This window comes from Cladophialophora carrionii, assembly GCF_000365165.1.
Source record: "Cladophialophora carrionii CBS 160.54 unplaced genomic scaffold supercont1.13, whole genome shotgun sequence".
Lineage (NCBI taxonomy): Eukaryota > Fungi > Ascomycota > Eurotiomycetes > Chaetothyriales > Herpotrichiellaceae > Cladophialophora > Cladophialophora carrionii.
In genome coordinates this window covers 53,443-71,593 of record NW_008481820.1, presented here as the reverse complement: position 1 = coordinate 71,593, position 18,151 = coordinate 53,443, and the positions used below count along the sequence as shown (strand labels likewise).

General features: G+C 54.9%; 8 protein-coding genes across 8 annotated transcripts; 3 read left to right on the top strand and 5 right to left on the bottom strand.

Annotated features, from left to right (window-relative positions):
- Nucleotides 1-388: 388 nt before the first annotated feature.
- G647_10180 (trihydroxynaphthalene reductase) lies at nt 389-1,401 on the bottom strand (the record flags this gene model as incomplete). The annotated part of the gene is made up of 2 exons (XM_008726172.1): nt 389-1,125; nt 1,293-1,401. The coding sequence occupies 2 exons, from the start codon at nt 1,399-1,401 to the stop codon at nt 389-391; spliced, it is 846 nt and encodes a 281-aa protein (XP_008724394.1).
- A 2,217-nt stretch (nt 1,402-3,618) lies between these two features.
- On the bottom strand, nt 3,619-5,671 carry G647_10179 (uncharacterized protein; the record flags this gene model as incomplete). The annotated part of the gene is made up of 4 exons (XM_008726171.1): nt 3,619-4,950; nt 4,995-5,261; nt 5,315-5,395; nt 5,453-5,671. The coding sequence occupies 4 exons, from the start codon at nt 5,669-5,671 to the stop codon at nt 3,619-3,621; spliced, it is 1,899 nt and encodes a 632-aa protein (XP_008724393.1).
- A 646-nt stretch (nt 5,672-6,317) lies between these two features.
- On the top strand, nt 6,318-7,073 carry G647_10178 (uncharacterized protein; the record flags this gene model as incomplete). The annotated part of the gene is made up of 1 exon (XM_008726170.1): nt 6,318-7,073. One exon carries the CDS (start codon nt 6,318-6,320, stop codon nt 7,071-7,073), a length of 756 nt encoding a protein of 251 aa, XP_008724392.1.
- Nucleotides 7,074-7,150: 77 nt separating this feature from the next.
- G647_10177 (uncharacterized protein) lies at nt 7,151-7,593 on the bottom strand (the record flags this gene model as incomplete). The annotated part of the gene is made up of 3 exons (XM_008726169.1): nt 7,151-7,306; nt 7,360-7,470; nt 7,528-7,593. 3 exons carry the CDS (start codon nt 7,591-7,593, stop codon nt 7,151-7,153), a joined length of 333 nt encoding a protein of 110 aa, XP_008724391.1.
- A 505-nt stretch (nt 7,594-8,098) lies between these two features.
- G647_10176 (urease accessory protein UreG) lies at nt 8,099-8,923 on the top strand (the record flags this gene model as incomplete). Its single annotated transcript, XM_008726168.1, has 1 exon — nt 8,099-8,923. The coding sequence occupies one exon, from the start codon at nt 8,099-8,101 to the stop codon at nt 8,921-8,923; it is 825 nt and encodes a 274-aa protein (XP_008724390.1).
- A 1,207-nt stretch (nt 8,924-10,130) lies between these two features.
- On the bottom strand, nt 10,131-11,804 carry G647_10175 (uncharacterized protein; the record flags this gene model as incomplete). The annotated part of the gene is made up of 1 exon (XM_008726167.1): nt 10,131-11,804. The coding sequence occupies one exon, from the start codon at nt 11,802-11,804 to the stop codon at nt 10,131-10,133; it is 1,674 nt and encodes a 557-aa protein (XP_008724389.1).
- Nucleotides 11,805-12,798: 994 nt separating this feature from the next.
- On the top strand, nt 12,799-14,592 carry G647_10174 (uncharacterized protein; the record flags this gene model as incomplete). The annotated part of the gene is made up of 2 exons (XM_008726166.1): nt 12,799-13,507; nt 13,559-14,592. The coding sequence occupies 2 exons, from the start codon at nt 12,799-12,801 to the stop codon at nt 14,590-14,592; spliced, it is 1,743 nt and encodes a 580-aa protein (XP_008724388.1).
- Nucleotides 14,593-16,352: 1,760 nt separating this feature from the next.
- Nucleotides 16,353-17,048, bottom strand: G647_10173 (uncharacterized protein; the record flags this gene model as incomplete). Its single annotated transcript, XM_008726165.1, has 4 exons — nt 16,353-16,481; nt 16,536-16,775; nt 16,831-16,901; nt 16,961-17,048. The coding sequence occupies 4 exons, from the start codon at nt 17,046-17,048 to the stop codon at nt 16,353-16,355; spliced, it is 528 nt and encodes a 175-aa protein (XP_008724387.1).
- Nucleotides 17,049-18,151: the final 1,103 nt, after the last annotated feature.

Genomic DNA, 18,151 nt, shown 5'->3' with positions numbered 1-18,151 from the left:
CACAAACACAGATCGACCATGGCCGTTTCTCTAAACTCCGGAGCTGGCTTTTCGTCTTCTTTTCTTATTTCTCCAATGAACCCCCTCCTGCCTTGCCGTGAGTTGAGCTGCCTTTTGATGGGCATCACCTCCAGCCGACGCTACTTTCGAAACAATCGGGGATACCAGTCGGTCAGGCACACGGACACACAGATAGATAGGTGGGTAGATAGGTGAAAGGTAGGTGATAGGTAGGTAGGTAGGTAGATTGAAAGATAGCCAGATAGCCGAGTGCAGCGAATGGCACCTGATCCGTCTTCCCGGGGGGGCGTGTTTGGGGGGCCTGTATCCAAAATCTCTCTCTTCCCATCATCGCTCATGCCGTGTCTGCTACCGGGCTATAAAAGATTTACATGCAAGCGGCGCCGTCGATGCCGAGGATCTTGCCGTTGATCCATTCGCCGTCCTGGGAGGCCAGGAAGGCGGTGACGCGAGCAACGTCGATGGGCTGGCCGACACGGTTCATGGGAGACCACGTGGCGGCGTACTCGTCGACCTGGTCGTCGGTCAGGTTGGCGCCGTTGGGGATGTACTCTCGGCAGACGGCGTGGTACATGTCGGTCTTGATGCCGCCGGGGGCGACGGCGTTGACGGTGATCTTCTTGTCGCCGCAGTCGATGGCCATGCAGCGCACAAAGGTCTCGATGGCGCCCTTGCTGCCCGAGTAGACGGTGTGCTTGGGCACGCCCTTGGCCTGGCCGGTGATGGAGCCCATCAGGATGATGCGGCCGCCGACTTCCAAGTTCTTGTAGGCTTCGCGGGCGACGAAGAACTGGCCTCGCGTATTGATGGCAAAGACGCGGTCGAACTCCTCCTCGGTGACGTCCTTCAGGTGGCCGAAGGAGACGACGCCCGAGTTCGACACCACAATGTCCAGCTTGCCAAAGTGTTTCTTTGCTTGGGCGAACATGTCGATGATCTGGGACACGTCCGACACGTTAGCTTGCACGGCGATGGCGTCGCGGCCGAGGGCCTTGATCTCGGCGACGAGCTCGTCGGCGGCCTTGGAGGAGTTGGCGTAGTTGACCACGACGTCGGCGCCGCGGCGGGCGAGCTCGAGTGCGGTCTCGCGGCCCATACCTCGTCCTGCACCGTCCACATCCCGTTAGCTTTGTTACTTTCTCTTTCTTCTTTGAGACTGCGGAGGCGGTGAAGCTGGATGAGCAGTGGGGGGGTTTTTCAGGAGACATGACACGGGGCTTTTCACGCTGCGCTCGCTCGGCGAAGTTCTTCTCGAGCATAGAGAGACGTACCTGAGCCGGTCACGAGAGCGACTTTGCCCGTGAGCAGGTAGCTGGGGACAGGCTGGTCAACGGCGGGGGCGCTGCCATTTGCAAGTCTGGTGGAGTTTCGTTTCGACATGGTTAAGAGCGGTGTGCGGGAGATGGCAGAGCGTGAAAAAGACACGAGTCGGCAGAGGTCCAAATGGAATCAAAAGGGTGTATATACAGGACTCGACAGGACAGAGCGAGTCACGGATAATTTTATTCAAAGACAAAAAGGCACACGGTGTCCAAGGATCAGGGGCTGCTCGTTTTTGTTTGTCGTGGAGGGGGAAAAAGACGGCTGAGATATATTTAACAGTCCATCAGCCGCAGCTAGTGCTTTAGTGCCCCCACTACACGCTAAAGTTCGCTGGTTTCTGCCAGGGGCCCGAGCGTGAGGCGGCTTTAACTGGCCAGACGGCGCGCTAGTGGATGGAGGGCAGGAGGGGCAACTCAAGCGGCGTGCGATGGGCGACGATGGGGGCACTACGGGGCCTGCCACGCATAGCCACAGGGGCGACCGAGCGTGTCTGTCTGTTGTGAGATCTTCACCGCTCCGGGTCCCTGACGGTCCAGATGCAGAAATCAGCACGCAGCAATATGTCGACGTCCCTCCTAACTCGTACCCGGCTGAGATCTGTACCGGAGATCCTTTGTCAGGCTGTCGTTAGACCCGGTCCGACTGGGATTTGGGCCTTTGGCTTACGTTGAGTGGCCGATGCAGGACGCAGTACGAGTAACCTGTCCGCTGCCTCGGCTGGGTTCCGGGAGCAGCAGGCGTGTGCGCGTGCCGTGAGCTCTACAACGTGGTACATGCGGTATGTTTGGTACGGAGTGCGTGCGTGCGTGCTTCCCTCTCCGTCAGGTCCGCCACGGGTTTCAGGGCTCACCCGGTGTGTGCGCGGCTGTGCTCGTGCCGGCTTGGGATTCAAAGACGCACGATAAAGAGGCGGCACGGACAGGCTGCATTCAGATCCGGTGATACGAGACGTGAGGCGGCCTTGGCCTTCAATAGTGACAGAAGCGGTGACGGTGTACTGTGTAGCTACCGTGTACGTTGTGGTCTCCTTGACCTACGTTCGAATGCATAAGGTAGTGTCGGGATGCATGTTGAACGTGAGTTAGGGCCGGGAAATCCACCGATAGATTGATAACGAGATCTATTATGGAGTCCTGAAATGCCTGAAATACACGCAAGGTACGCCGTACAATGGTTCAATCATGGGAAACTCGAGAATAAATGACAAGCTTTCGTTTATTAATCCAATACATAAGTAATGGAGACCCCAGGTCTGGGATCAAACAGTGGACGAGTCACTTACTCGTACTCGTAGTATCCCGCGAAACACCTGAAGAACGTTCGTCCTAACCGCCTAGTAGCCTTGCTAGGTAATTACCCGTGACAGCAAACGAGCAGGAAAGGGGGCTCCGCCAGGCGGGCTTCCACTCCGGCGCTAGTGACAGTCTTCGGGACACGTGGTGGAGATGATTTCGACGGCCTTTCCGCATCATCCTCCTGTGCGCGGATCCACAGTCTTGAATCTGAGACTTGACTCTGGTTGCCACTCGACAGCATGAAGCGTACCGTGTCCGCGGTGTAGGAAGGGAACAGCCTCGTCGAAGGGTGTAGCCACCATCCGGCCATCACATTAAGAGGACGATACCCTCCAGAGTATGAATTACTGCAGACAGCAAGCAAAGGCCGCTCCTTGAGAGCGAAGACTTGTCGCTCCGCGTTCCCTACATACCATGCCATGGCAACCCCCGCCCTCGAAACTCATTTAGAGGCAAAGGCAGCCTTGCGGCTGGGTATATGTAACGGCGAGTGCGCGGCTCTGTGGCTGCTTACGTATTTCTGCGCAGCCGCACAAGTGAAGATTGAGACGGGTCAGAGTAAAGTCTGACACTGCATCGTAAGTTTTGGGTTAAGAGAGTTTTATCAACAGTGTCTCTGAATGCGGCTGGCCTATGGTGTTAAAGATCGGGGTTATGCTCTTCTCCCAGAGGCCACGATCGTAGGTTGCTTCAGCGAGTTTGCGGCGAGGTCCACTGCCGAGGAGACCACGCTGTCTATCCGGGTTGAACAGCCCAAGCCGCCATGCTGGCGGTCGTCTCGTGGCTGAAAGTGCTTGTCAATCGGAGTCGGCCGCCGTTCGACGTGGATAAGACGGGTTGAAGCATCTCAAGTGACCGCAACTTGAGAAGCAAACCCTCAATGACAGTATGCACAGTTCGACCACCACATCCGAGATATCGCTGAATATTCACGACCACTTACCCCGTGTGACAGTCGGTGCCCTCCACTCCTTGTCCTTCACCTCATGGAAAGAATCCTGGCATCTTCAACAGCGACCCTGGTCATCTTCTTCAGCTCGGCCTTCCAGCCGCTTTCCCGCCATCTCTCCCACTCTCCAAAAGTATCGTCCGCCTCCATGTTCAACGTCTCGTATCCTTCTTTGATGACCTTTTGGATGGCTGCTGGTGATTGATGTGTCTTCTTGCCATGTTGCGCCTTCAGCAGGTCGTGATAGTGTGACGACACGCTGATCAGTGCCGCCACAGAACTTCTCAACTTCTCAGACTGCGTACTCCGGTCACAATATGCCTGCTTGAACTTGTGCAGGACATCATTCGCTTCGATGAGCTTGTAAAAGAAGTCATCAAAGCTGGTCGGATCGGGCAAGAATCCATCACCCTTGGACAAGCAGAAGGCGGTCAGGCTTGTCAGTGTGCCACACAAATCTTCCCGAATGTCCCCCAAGTGTCCCAGGTCCTCGGCATATTGCGTCAGGAATCGCATGAGTGACAAGAGCGAGCCCCAGACGTAAGCCCAGTGGTGCTGAAGACGTGTTTTGGTCTGTTCAAGGTGCGTGACGACGCGCAGAATAATGCCCAGCGCCAAGCCGTACAAATGGACGTCCAGTCTCTTCCGCAGGTTGTGACTGAGAATGTCTGTGCACACGTCAAGAATTGCTGTGGCGGGAATTCGTGCTGACGTGATCAAAGGAAGATGAGGAGCCCTCTGTCGACATAATCGAAACACCGTCTTCGAGTCTGCTGAGCACACTCTCTTCACCAACACAGGATCCTCCACTATGATTCTGATGCACAACAGACCAAAGACGGCATATGTGGCTTGTCGTGTGCCCCTGTACGCATGATGTGAGATGTAGGAAGTCATCGACAAGAAAGCAGAGAATGGCGATTCTCTATCTTTATCCGCGGGCAGACTCAGAAGACTGGTGGCGAACAAATTATTTGCCTTCACGAACGAATATAGTGAGAGGCTACAGGCAGCATCTGGTTCAGGCAAAGCAATAAATCGCGCTTTCGCTTCCTCCTCTGTGGGTGGCGCTGGTTTCTGTGCGTCGCTCGTCAATGCTCGAAGCCCGACGAGGGCCAGAGTCGAGTTCAGAGTCCATGGTGCCGGGTAGTCATCCTGTACTGCAATGTACTGATCCCGAATATGTGCACAGGCGTAGGCTGAGTTGAGGACCAGTAGGCAAATTGTTGCTTCGTTGACGAAGTCTTCAAGCCGGTTCTGGTACACGTTCTGAGCCTCGAACTTGTTGTAGCTGGACAGAATGCCGATCACCACAAAAGCTCTCGGTCCGTGAATGGAACTTTCATGGACGTCATGAACGTACTGGGCCCCGTTAGCATGTGCTGCGACTCTGTGGACAAGCCTACCTTCATCAAGGCGGGAAAGAGATCACGGTGCATGAAGTAGGTGACGAGGCTGGTTTGAAACCCGCCAGCAACAAGTGCAAGCACAGTTTCAACGGCCTTGATGCGCAACAGGTCCTCGCTTGACTGCCTCACGATGGATTCGAGACCCTGGACCAAGTCAGACATGAGTCGATCGACCGCATCCAGTCCAGCAAGGATGTCGATGATGTCGGTGTTCGGATTCGTGTATTTTTTGTTGAAGACCGCGCACAAGAAAGCTATGAGATTCTACGTCTGTCAGGCATGGTCAAGTTACCGAGCAGATCGGGAGGACGGCCTACATCGAGGGCATTTCCGTTTCTAGGAGATACGCCAGAGCCCGCCTCGCTGACCGCCCGTCTGAAGAAGGCTCGCATCTGGATCTGCCGGAGCGTCAGTGGCGAGGAAGGGCCGGCCGTGAGCGTAAGAGCTGACTATACTTGCATGTGCATCAGGTCGGAGGCTGTGAGCGGTTCGAGGATGTCATAGAGCCGCTGCTTGTCGGGTTTCAGCAAAAAGAACTCTCTCCAGAACCCCTCAGATGGCACAGCGTCATCGGTTCCCTCGTTAGCCAGCGCATTGAAGAGGTGAAGGTACAGCTGGGCGATCTTTGGTTCGAACGAGTTTGGCCGTGACTGCTGGGTCAAGAGTGCGTCCATCGTGGAAAAAGGGACTCAGAAGTAATCGCTGGCGTGCACTCCCCTGCATTCATAGTCCTGGACAGTGACAGGGACAGCTGCTGGCATTGAGCGGCCTGAAAACGACCTGACCTTGACCTTGATGGCTTCTCACCGGCAGCTTCCACTCAGAATGGTGTCCACCGCGAGCGCTTTGTGGTGTGCGGAGGCCAGGGAATAGCAGGTGACGGAGACAAGGATTTTAGAAGAGCAGGACGAAGCCAGGCGTCTGCTGAGGATGGAAATACACGTCGTCGGCGTTTCGGTGCGCTTGATACCGCAGCCTGTCGAGGATGAGACGTCGAAAGCGAAGCCGGATCTTGGTCGTCACGTGATTGGTGCACCTGTCCTAGCCGTCTTCGGCTGTCCTGCCTTGATTGCAATATCCGCAGGCTGATTGGCTGCATGATCGGAGCATTTAAAGCATCACGTGAGAGTTCTCGGCTGACAAACAAAGTCCAGCTGCGGACACATTACATACCCTTGCATCTTCTTCCGTTCATCTTCAACCTACAACAGATCTCAGGAACCTGTCCACGTCGCACTCGCGCCTACGAATGTAAGAGAACCCACCACTATACGTCGACCCCTCTCCGTGCACGATATCCGATCCCAAGGAGCACCCGTCATGTCTGCGACGCATTTAATCCCATCGACTACGTCATCCGCGACGTTCTTCCGAGCATTGGCAATTGCCTCCACAGCACGATCATGTCCTCACCATGCCCTGAGGACATTTTCCTCAAGCATCAGGGCCCGCCAGTCGACGAAGCGAGACTTATATACCACCCCATCCTATCAACCTCATAGTTTACCAGCCGATTTCCCTCTTCCTCCTAGAAACGCCGACGTACCCGATACGTCGATCGCGGGTCCGCAGCCGCAGCTTCATGATACAACGAAACATCAGCAGAATGCTCCCCAGAAGACCACTTCTGGCGAGACAGCAGCCATCAGCGTTCCAGAACAAGAGGCACAAAAACCAAAGCCAGTGCAGCCACCGCAGCCGGCGGAGGCAAAGTCGACGAAGCCACGACGGAGCAAGTTACGGCCTCGCAAGGCTGCTATGACCATAACGCCGACGGCTTTGATCCACCTTCGCGAGCTTCTGGACCAGCCGAACCCGAAAATGATCCGGGTCGGCGTTAAGAACAGAGGCTGTTCGGGTTTGGCGTACCATCTGGAATACGTAGACAAGCCCGCAGCTTTCGATGAAGTACTTGAACAGGACGGGGTCAAAGTGTTGATTGACAGCAAAGCACTCTTTAGCATCATTGGCAGCGAGATGGACTGGCAAGAGGACAAGCTGAGCGCCCGGTTCATCTTCAAGAACCCCAACATCACAGAGCAATGTGGCTGTGGCGAGTCGTTCAGCGTTTCGTAGTCATCCATCCAGTGTGCAGCGTTCAAGCGAGCATGCCTCAGAGGCCGATACAAATGATGAAGACCCGCATCCCCAGCCTAGTACACCCCCTTCTCATAATCAATGACTCGGACCTCGTCGAACCTGGGCCCGTTCTTCTTGACGAAGGCTTGGTGTACCGGATCCTCGGAGACATAATAGTCTCGATCCTCCTTGGACGCGAACTCGACCACAAAGCCGTGAGTGAGTCCTCCCTTGATCGCGCCTCTCAGTCAAACGCAAAATAGCGGGAAGAGCGAAGACCAACCTGAGCTCCTTCAGGACTGTTGTCCACGCCACCAGAGGAGGCGAGGATATACGGCTTGTTGGATGTTGGGTGCAGGCATGTGTCTTTCAAGCTCAGCATGTCGTCGCAGAACTACACCATTATTATCGACCTCTTGACTCTCGTGCAGGACCGAGTCCCGCGACACACCTCTTTCTTCTCCGCGTCGCTCAGTGACGACTTGAGCTGGAACAGCACGATGTGAATGATAGTCATGTTGCCGTGTCTTGCCGTGGTGATCCCGAGTAGCACAGGTGAAAGACACGTTCTCGGTCTTTCCGACGCCACCAGGTGGCCCACGATAAGAACTCACTCCGGCGTTGAGGCTGAATACAAATTGTGCTTGTGCGGGGTCCTGGATTGTGTGTCCTACACCATGCCCCTCGTGTGCTTTTCTACGCCAGAACCTCGCCGACAACTTGATTCCCTGCTGTGCGTCACCTACTTGTATATCTTTTGGCGTCGGTCCACTCCATCTGGCTCCTGCTTTTGGTTGTATTGCTACGAAAGTCATATCACTTCAAGCCGTGTGCGAGCCCCCCAATCCACCCACTCACTCACTCTCCGTTTGTCCGCCCACGCCTGTTGAGGTTTCGACCCTTATCAAGAGCTACGGACACATAGAGCCGAGATCAGAGGCACAAACCGCTGAGCCGAGAAGAGACTGTGGATCGCCTTCCTGTCCCTTTTCCTCCTTTTGGTCCCACCAGTCGCCGCAATCATGACCACCCACTCCCACGACAACGGACCTTCCCACTCGCACGACCACGCGAACGGCGAACCTCATGGCCACACACATGAAATCTACAACGGACCGGGCTCCTTCCTGCACCGGGAGATGCCCATTGTGGAGGGTCGTGACTTCCGCGACAGGGCCTTCACAGTTGGCATAGGCGGGCCCGTCGGCAGCGGCAAAACTGCTCTCATGCTGGAACTCTGCCTCGCCCTCCGCAAGGAGTATAACATTGCGGCCGTGACGAATGACATATTCACGCGAGAAGACGCCGAGTTTTTGACCAAGCACGGCGCACTGACACCAGAGAGGATCGTCGCCATCGAGACGGGAGGGTGTCCGCACGCGGCGGTCCGCGAAGATATCAGCGCGAACTTACTCGCATTGCAGGGCCTGCACGCGAAATTCCAGACAGATATACTGCTCATCGAGAGCGGCGGGGATAATTTGGCGGCAAACTACTCGCGCGAACTGGCGGACTTCATCATCTACGTCATTGACGTTGCTGGCGGGGATAAGGTGCCGAGGAAGGGCGGGCCAGGCATCACAGGCTCGGACCTGTTGGTTATCAACAAATGCGACCTGGCCGAGGCGGTCGGTGCGGATGTAGACCTGATGGAGAGAGAGGCGAACAAGATTCGAGAGGGCGGACCCGTGGTGAGGGCGGTGATCAAGAATGGCGTGGGTGTGCGGGACACGGTGGAGATGATTCTCAGTGCGTGGAGGAGTACGGCTGGGTATGCGGTCAGTCGGACCAGGTGGGAAGCGGGCCATGTTAGAGGGAGTGGTGAGCAGCCGACGGTGAATCGATGAATCTGTCTCCCGGATTATTCGCCGGACGACGATAGGGTTTCCGAAGTCGAATGCTCAGCCACCAGGCACAAGTCCACTGACTTCATCTCAATTCCCTCACCTCGCTGGAGCGGCAGTGGCAATCGACACGGTGTAAGGCGACCCGGCCTGTTGTCATACATCTCTGCTGTTGATCTGATCTTTTTTCGAGATCTTTCAGCTCTGGCATGCACCATCTACATTCCATGTGCGAACATGATGCTGTTGATGTGGAGATGTTTTCTAGAAGACTTCTGTCCAATCCGCCACACCTGTCCCTGACGGCCTGACGGAAGGTACATATGTGGTCGTGGAAGATGGGCTCAGCAGTCTCGTTCAGCACAGCACCCGCACCCAGCGTTGGTGGAGGGATCGCCTTGGTCCTTAGCTTCGACGTCGAACTTCTACTTCGGCATTGAAGATGTCAGAACGATCGGGACCCGGGGGAGTCGCAGCCACGGGACGTTGAGATTCTCATGGCGATAGAGGAGGCTTACATATAGTATAGCTGAGTTTGTCTTGCGATTTCTAGTCAACCTGCATGTCCATGCTCAGTGTTAGTCACTTCCACCCAGCCCAATGGCGATTCGTGGTTCGTGGCTCGTTATTCCGCTGATATTTCCACCTCGGATACTTCCAGATGTGTATTGCCTGTGAAAGCCGGGTGTACAATTAACTCAACCAACTCGAACCACACCATACCGTGGCCGTCCTCGGAGTGCATCGACGCCTCGTGCATGCAATACTTACACCTTTTCCGCCATACCCTTGGACAAGTCGAGACACAGAGCCTTCTATGGGTGGTGATCGTACTCTGTACGCACGCTGGGACTTAGTACTTTAGTACCTTCGTACACTGTTTGCAGCAGGACAATGCTAAAATAAGTCGCTAGTCGCAACGGCGATCTAAGTGGGGCTTTGATTCGCGCTAGCGCGAATCGCGAGCCGCTAGTCCGTATCTGTTTGGTGTTCTCCTCCTGCTCGTCAGCCTCGTGCTGTGACATTTGATACCGGCGTGCACACACACGGCGTGTCAGAGGTGGGTTGGACGGCACAGTAAGGTTGCAAGGGGGCTGTAGACACGTGTGTTGGTAATGGGAAAGTCTACATTTCCGTCCCAAGAATCTATACGGACCATGCGCCATCATCATTTCTGTTCACGGGAGAAACCCAGAAGCTTTACCAAAAGCTATGACCGCTTCCCACCGGCGAACCGACTCAGCGCAGGTCCCAACTCGACTTTATCCCGCTTCAGGCGGTCCTTGTCCTTCTCGGCCCTCTGCTTCCTCATCTCTTCCAACCTCATCCTCTTCTCATCGATGATGTTCTTGCCGCCCTTCTTGCGCAGATACCTCCTCAACGCACTATTCTTGCCCCTCGCACGGTGCTTCTCCTTCTCCTGCAGCTTCGCAAGAGGGTCCTCGGCCGGGGTATCCAGATCCTTCTCACGCTTTCTTTGCTCCGCGCTGCGGGTGTCGAGCGTGCCAATAAAGGTAGGATCCAAGGCGATGGTTTCGGGCTGAAGTTTCGTAAGCAGAGATTTGACTTCTGTCTCTTGTCTCTGTTTGCGCGTCTCGTATGGGTTGACTTCGAGCGCGTCGTAATTTGGTTCGCCGGCGCCCGGGACGATGATGCTGTTGAATCCAGCGGCATGGGAGATGCCGAGGATATCGTCGAAGGGGCAGAAGCGCACACGTTCGACACGCTGGCCGTCGTTCCCCCAGTTCAAGTAGGGCGATTGCACCTTCTCTGGTTCGCGCGAGGGGGTCGCCGTGAACAAGTCTTTCCAAATAGTCACGCCAGTGCCCGTTGCTACGGCTGCAAGGCCCCTATCGGAGATGTCGATTGATGAAGCGGGTTGGCGGGTCGTGTAAGAATGGACCTCCTTCAGCGCACGGATGTCCCACAGCTTGAGGCGCAGGTCTTGACCACCGCAGAGCATGTAGTGCCCCGATCGGTCAACCGCGATCGATCGAACCGGCCCGGAGTTGGACTGCATCTTGATCAACGCATCCGTGGAATTCGGAGACCAGAGAGAGACTGTGCCGTTCTGGTGCCCAACGTGGAGGATGGCATTGTAGGGATTTTGCGCCAGTGAAGTGGGTGATCCTTTGCGGGTCGAATACTCTGCTACGATTTTCCCGGTGGACGTGTCTGTGTACCTCAGAAACCCGCTGTTTTCGATGCCGGCGAGGAGAAAGTGGTAGGGTAGGAATTCGAGGTGCGTCGTCTCAACGTATTTCCGCAAGCAGTGGATTTCAACCCCGGCATGATCGTAGATGTAGGTATGTTTCTTCTGCGCCACCGCGAAGTACTGGTCGTTGTGCAACCATTTTGCATCCCTCACCGTTTCGTTCAGATGTAACTCACAGCCGGGCTTTCCGGCTCGCCAGTCGCACGTAGCAATATGGCCCTTCCTTCCTGCGAGCAGCAAACTGCGCCCGTTCCTCGTGTAATCCGAGACATACGGCCCAAGGTCCAGTTTGAACTCGATCGACTTGTTTGCCTGCTGCACCCCGACTGCATCTAGTATGTCGTCCTGCCGCACCTTGTACGTTCTCTCCAGCTCATTTTCGGGCTGCAGAAAACCTTCCTCGTTCTCGTAAAGAATCTCCGCATCTTTGGCATTCAACACCGCAGCCCGGTATTTGGTCTCGATGCGCTTGAGATTTGCGCGCAGTTTCTTGTCTTTGACTTCATTGATGCGGACGGGGCGGCCTCGTCCGTATTTCCTCCGTGCTTCGGCGATGCGTTTCTGGTCCTCTTTGTCTTCTTGTGTTAGGTGCGTCGGTTTTCGTTTCGTTGGCGGCTGAATGTTGCGGATCGTGAGCTGGCCGCCGCTGTTTTCGACGAGGGTCTCCATGGCCGTCGGGACCTGACCCTTGCGACACAATTTTCCAGGACGATAGGGGCTCTGACAGCGACAGTAAAGGGTTACACTGCCATGTTCGCAAGAAATGAGAATGCTCGACTACGAAATTTCACAATTCGCATCCGAAGTCCCGCCGAGGGGTGGGTCTGCCGAATACGGCGAACTATTAAACCATGGGAGTTCTGTTGCAATGGCCGACCGTACTAGGTAAAAGTCCCACTTCCAGTCGCGCTATTAATTACTCCATACCTGACTCTCTTCTGTAAGATTTCTATTGTATTTGGACACGATAAACAGAAGCTTCCAGGAGCTCCCTCTCAAGGACGGCATTCGTTAGTACTCGATCTGGTCTCTGCTTAAGATCAACGCAAGGGTGATACGATATGTGTACGTACTCGAGAGGGCTTAGCTGATATGCGCGTCGACACCAGCAGCGAATGAGTGCACGATGAGTGATACTGTGCTGAATATGTGCGAGGTCGTCAGCATGTCTAACCCCGCATCCGCCCGCCATTGCGAATACTCCAGCTTGCACCTAAGCTCTGAGCCCTTGGGCCATGGTTGATCAAGGTTTTCGCTTCTTAGTGGCCAAGCAGAGGCCAGATCGTGTCCTCCCTACAACTGATTCGACAGATTGTCCGAGCTCGAGCTGCGATTGGCAGTCAACGCGAGTTTCCCGTCCCTCTGCAGCCTGCACTCGCTCCTGTTCAAGACTTATGCCTTCATCAGCTACTCCGCAGACGACGCGGCTGTCAGGCTTCGTAAGAGTCAGGGACTTGCCGTGCGTCTCTCGAAGTGATGCTGCGCTGGCAGCCTTACGCCTTGCTACTCTGAACGAGCATCAGTAAACCTCTACGTGGAAGGCTGACGAGTCTGCAGACGTCAGAGACCCTTCCGACACAGCCCTTCGAGGGAATAAATTCCGATGTGCTGTCTTGCACAGGCCTGAAGTTTTCTCAGACACTATCATTCAAAGTCTCTCTAAATGTGGTCGCTGACGCTCCTCGTTTCGCTTTTCGTGGGCGCTGTCGTGGCACAGTCCAACGTGACGGTCTTGGACAATGCGCGTAACGTCTCTTATGTAGGACTCAGCTTCCAGGGCACCGAAAAGTTCCTGGGCATCAACTATGGTCAGGATACATCGGGGGCCAACCGCTTCAAGCCTCCCCGGGCCTTCAACTATCCTACTGGCACCACTGTCCAAGCCACGACCGCTGGGGCAGCCTGCCCTCAGAACACCATTCTGTCGTTTCTAGGTGCCATCCGCGAAAACCCAGGTGTCTTCAACATTTCTGAAGATTGTCTGAGTCTTCAGGTCGTTAGACCGACAGGAACTAGACAGAATGCGAATCTTCCGGTGATGGTTTGGATCTACGGTCAAGGATTCGAATCGGGCTCGTACAATTACTCGCTCTACAATCCTACTGCTCTGGTGGCCGGCTCCGCAGCCAAAGGCACACCTGTGATCTATGTGGCCATGAATTACCGTGTCAATGTATTTGGGTTCGCCAACAGTCCAGCACTCAGGTCAGAGGGATCACTCAATGCTGGTCTGCTCGACCAGAGACTGGCACTCCGCTGGGTTCAATCGAACATCGCGGCCTTTGGCGGGAACCCAAGGAATGTCACCATCTTTGGAGAAAGTAGCGGTGCCACTAGTGTAGGATTGCATCTAACTTCGAACGCTGGCAACGGTGAGGTCCGACCTACTTACGTCCATGCCACGCACTGACCGCCAATAACAGGGACTGTTCCTTTCCGCCGGGCCATCCTTCAATCTGGTGGTCCAGCGGGCGATCCAGGCCTGACTGGAAATGCCACCGTCATAAACACGGCTGCAGTCGCCCAGCTGGCTGGCTGTACAGCCACCAACGACAACCTTGTCTTGGCATGTCTTCGTGACATACCCGCGGTCTCTCTCTTGGACGCTGTTCTCCAGTTCGAGAACACCACAGCGGCAAGCGGTACGTTCCAAGACATCTTCTTCCCGACCGTGGATGGAAGCTATGTGCCTGCCGCGCCGTCAATGCTTCTTCGCACAGGTCGCTTTCACAAGAACATCTCGATCATATCCGGGTGGAATGGAAACGACGGCAGCATCTTCGCACCGCCCACATTGAACGGCTCGACCGCCGTCCAGGCATATCTTCGCTCGGCATATCCAAATCTCAACTCTACCACGATTTCAACCCTCCTGTCCTTTTATCCACTTGGCGGCTTTATGGCTGCGGCGCAGACATTGACGATTTCACCGTATTTCCTCCAGGCCTCGCAGATCTACCGCGACGTCAACTTCGCATGCCAGTCCCTCGATGTGGCGCACCGCGTCGCCCAAGGCGGTAGTGCCAGCTACCTCTACGTTCTCAACACGACGTCCCTTGCCAGCGTGCTGTCCCTGTTCAACGCCAGCTTCGCAGGAGTTATCCACTTTTCCGACGTGCCATTCGTGTTCAACCAGCCCAACGTCGGCTTTGGGACCACGGCCGCGGCGAATCTGACAGCAACAAGAATGTCTGGCAGCTGGGCCCGATTCGCGTCGACGGGCAACCCCAGCGGTAACCCCGATGTGACGCTGGCAGGATGGACGCAGGCCTACACGCGGTCTGAGGCCGCAGAGACAAGCCAGAACGTCACCAGCGCGACCGTCAGGGTGATCGGTGGCCCGGATGCAGGAAGTGCAAACCTGTCCACGAGCGCGAGAGATGTCGTCGAGCCAGGCCTGCTGGAAAAGTGTGCTTTCATCAACTCGGCGGCATTCTACCAGCAGCTGCAGACGTAGAAGAGACCGGGCTCTAGCATTCATCTCAATATCGATGGATCAGTGCATAAATATACATCATAGGTCGGTTATCTCTAACTGTCTCTCTATGTAAGGGATAAGATCGTTCGCTGGTCTCGCGAGTCATGACCAACCGGAAGTGAATATGACAGTGACGTAGCCACTCGCTGAGTCTACCTATGTGCCTTCCCTTGTAAGTGGCCCCTGAGGCAGCACCGTACTCATTGTATTGTCCTGTCTCAGCAGTACAACAACGTAGCTTCAGTGCACCAGTCGAACTACAGTACGCGTAGTGAGACACATGTAATGGGCGAGCGATCTAGCTCACGATCCGCCACCCGGCTGCCACATATATCAGATGCTTACTCTCAACGACACTGCGCAGACACAATGCTGAATACCGGGGGGATCAATGCCAAGAAGCAGCACTTACCAAAATTGCAAAATTGCTACGGCGCATCATTTAGCAATTATGACCTATAATTCGGCGGATCATATCGACAGCCCGTGACATTCTTTCACTTCACGTTCTGCACCTCTTTACTATCTTCACCTTCTGAGGCCTGGTTCTTGTGACGAAGCCCTCCTGCCACAATAATCAAGCTGTGAAGCCCGCTAAATCATCACACCGGCCGTGGAGCTGATGCAAAGGAGAGGAGCGGCAGCGGCATCACAAGTTGACTTTCCGACGAGGTTTGCAAGTACTTTCATCTAAACTGGACTGAGGTCAGGATGTTAATCTGGAAAGCTCAGAGTAGCCTGCTCTTCGGCAGTTTCGCCAAATTCCTACTGCCTCTTTATTCGACTCCACGAGATATGGCGAGGGATCAACAACTCCTACTGCCCAGACGGCCATCGACCGGATGCTAAGGCATGCTCTTGTCTGTTACCGAAGTGCAAGGTTGGGATATCGATTTCGATAGCATCAGCTATCCCACACCAGTCACCGGCGTCGTGGACACCGATTCCTATACCTTTAGACTCAGACCGGCAAAGACAGACGAAGCATTCATCAGCTTGCCCCTTCGATCAAGAACCCCACGCCTTCCTGATTCAAATCGAGTCGCCTTCGCGCCAGAAAAACTTCGGCAAAACGCAAATCTCAATGTCTGTCCAACTCTGCCAGTCCGGGAAGTGAAACTTGGATTCACCGAGACATGATAAGCCTTCTCTGGGAAGCACCGAGCCCTCAAGACGGTATGAATCAACCAACACCATCCACATCCACACAAGGCACTCGGTGATTGTGCGGTCACAGTCGCAGGCACCCACGGCAGCGTCTGAGCCAACTTGGTCCTGGAGATCGTGTGACACAAAATGCCCGCCACGTAGTTGGGAGCGATGCTCCATCTCATGTGAGCATAGCAAAGCAAGGCCAACTGCAGGCACTTTTCCAAGCTCGGCTCCGCGGCAGTGAGCCAAGGACTGGCCACAGCGTAGTCAGGAAATTGGCCTTCGGGTTTAGGTACGGCGCCCAATCCGTGCTGACAGGCGTGTGAGAATCGGGCAAGAAGACGTCGACTCTCATCACTCAGTACACACTTGACTACCAATACCTGAAATCCCACAGGAAGACTGGCAGCCGCGTCATAATTCTTGCTGGCGGCGGAACAGTTAAATGCGGACATGAGCATTTTCGGAGTTTGACGTTCTGGCAGGATTTCCAGCACATTTGGTCTGCCTTCCAAGACGTCCATCCAACAACTGAATCTAAATGGAGGGGTGATCTTAGCCTTTGCTGGCAGGAATAGGTGGTTGACTCACTGCAACAGCAACCCTCCATATCTCCTGTCGAACTCTGCCCGGTCGACAGGCCCAGCAGTAGAATCGAAGAGTCGCCTCAGGGCTTTGCGGTGCAGAGCGCTTTCTTTGTGGTCGCCCCGAAATTGCTTTCCCACAGTCAGCATCTATTACAGAACCTGGCCGTCGAACCAAGGTCTCACCGCCAGAAAACTCAAAAGGAAGATGGTGTTAATCGCGGCCGGGCTGTCTGCGGCAGTCCTTATTGAGGCAATGTCTCTCTTGAGCAGCGAGATGTCCAAAGCATTATGCTTCAGCTGTTCCTGGCTATAGTCGAACTCCCAGCTATCGGTCTCCTTCCGGTGGAGCTCGAGGCAGCCATAGGCGAGCGCGGCGATACAGTGCTGTGCAGCTTCGCCCTGACAGCCTGGACTCGAGAAATACTAATCGGCAGTGGCTTCAGCGATGCACATGAGGACTACGTGGTTTCTCACCTACAGACTCAAATACATTGCAGACGTTGAAGAGGACGAAAGCCGGCGCAGCGTTGGGCAGGGTCCATTGGAACCCTACGCCACCTCACAGTCAGCTCTGTATGGAGCAGGCGAAGGAGGGCATCTCGTCTGACAGATGTCTATTGCTCGATAAAAGGAGCCCGCTCTTGGATGAGGCACGTTGTAAAGCGGGTCCAGATAGTGGACTTCCGAAAACGACATGACACTGTTGGGCGTGCTGCGTGGGGACGATGAAGCATCGCGGTCCGAATACGCAGGGGTCGCTTTCCTAGGATACCGGTCACTGGAATATTCAAGCAAGGATACGAGACGCGATCCACAATACCCATCTGAGTGGCGGCTCCTTTCGCTGCCGGCGGCGTTCATGCGAGACCTTCGCAGCATGGGAGAGCGCTTCGGCGTCTTGGAGCCTGTAATCTTTCTCGGACAGTACGTGGCTGGCTCCTTCGTACACGAATTATATTCGACTTGCCCCGTCTTTCGCCATTTTGGAAGGTCAAAATGGACTCCCCCAAAAACTGGGTATCCTGCAACGTGTTGAGGTTGACATCAGCTCATCGGTGAGCGATCCTCACTCGGCAGGGCCACGGGCTTGGTTTTGGCTTGAGTTATATATCCTGCGGCATGCCAGCTTCTCCTCGACTTTGCCGTTCCAGTCGGAAACATTCCATGCAGGATGACAGTGCCGGCAGCAAGCCCCGCCTATCGCGTTTGCGGGACGAAGCCTCGATCTACAGAATTTATCGGTACAGCCTGTCCAGGGGGTGAAGCAACTCATTGTCTTCTGAGCTCACAAATGTGAACTCGCACCGGGAGAACCTGTGCGGGCTTCTTATCAAACGGCTGTGCTAACCTGGTTCTGTTTCGCAGGTGTCAAGAGATCTAGGGCGTGAAAAGCTTGAGTGGACTTCTCCAGGCCCAAGGTCGCCGCCGTCCTATCAGCTGGACATGAAAATCTTCTTCATTTGGCATAGCGTTCAGACCATTGTTCAGACTATGAACCATGCAGGACGTTAGTCACGCTGGACGAGACTCGAACCCATTCTTGTCAAAGCACGTACTGGTTTTGTCGGATAAGACAAATGATATGTCCGGAAGACGCTCTCCGAGCTCTGGTTTACAAGGGAATGTACAGCGTACTCTGGACATGGCCGGAAGAGGAGCGCTCACCTCACTGGGCCATGGCCTGTTCTCCTGACAGCACTCGATCGACAGCCAATTTCTTTACTACTCCTCCTTACGGTCGCGAAGCTAGTTGCGGGTCTTCAACGAGGTCACAACAGTGGAGCACAATGCTCCTACAA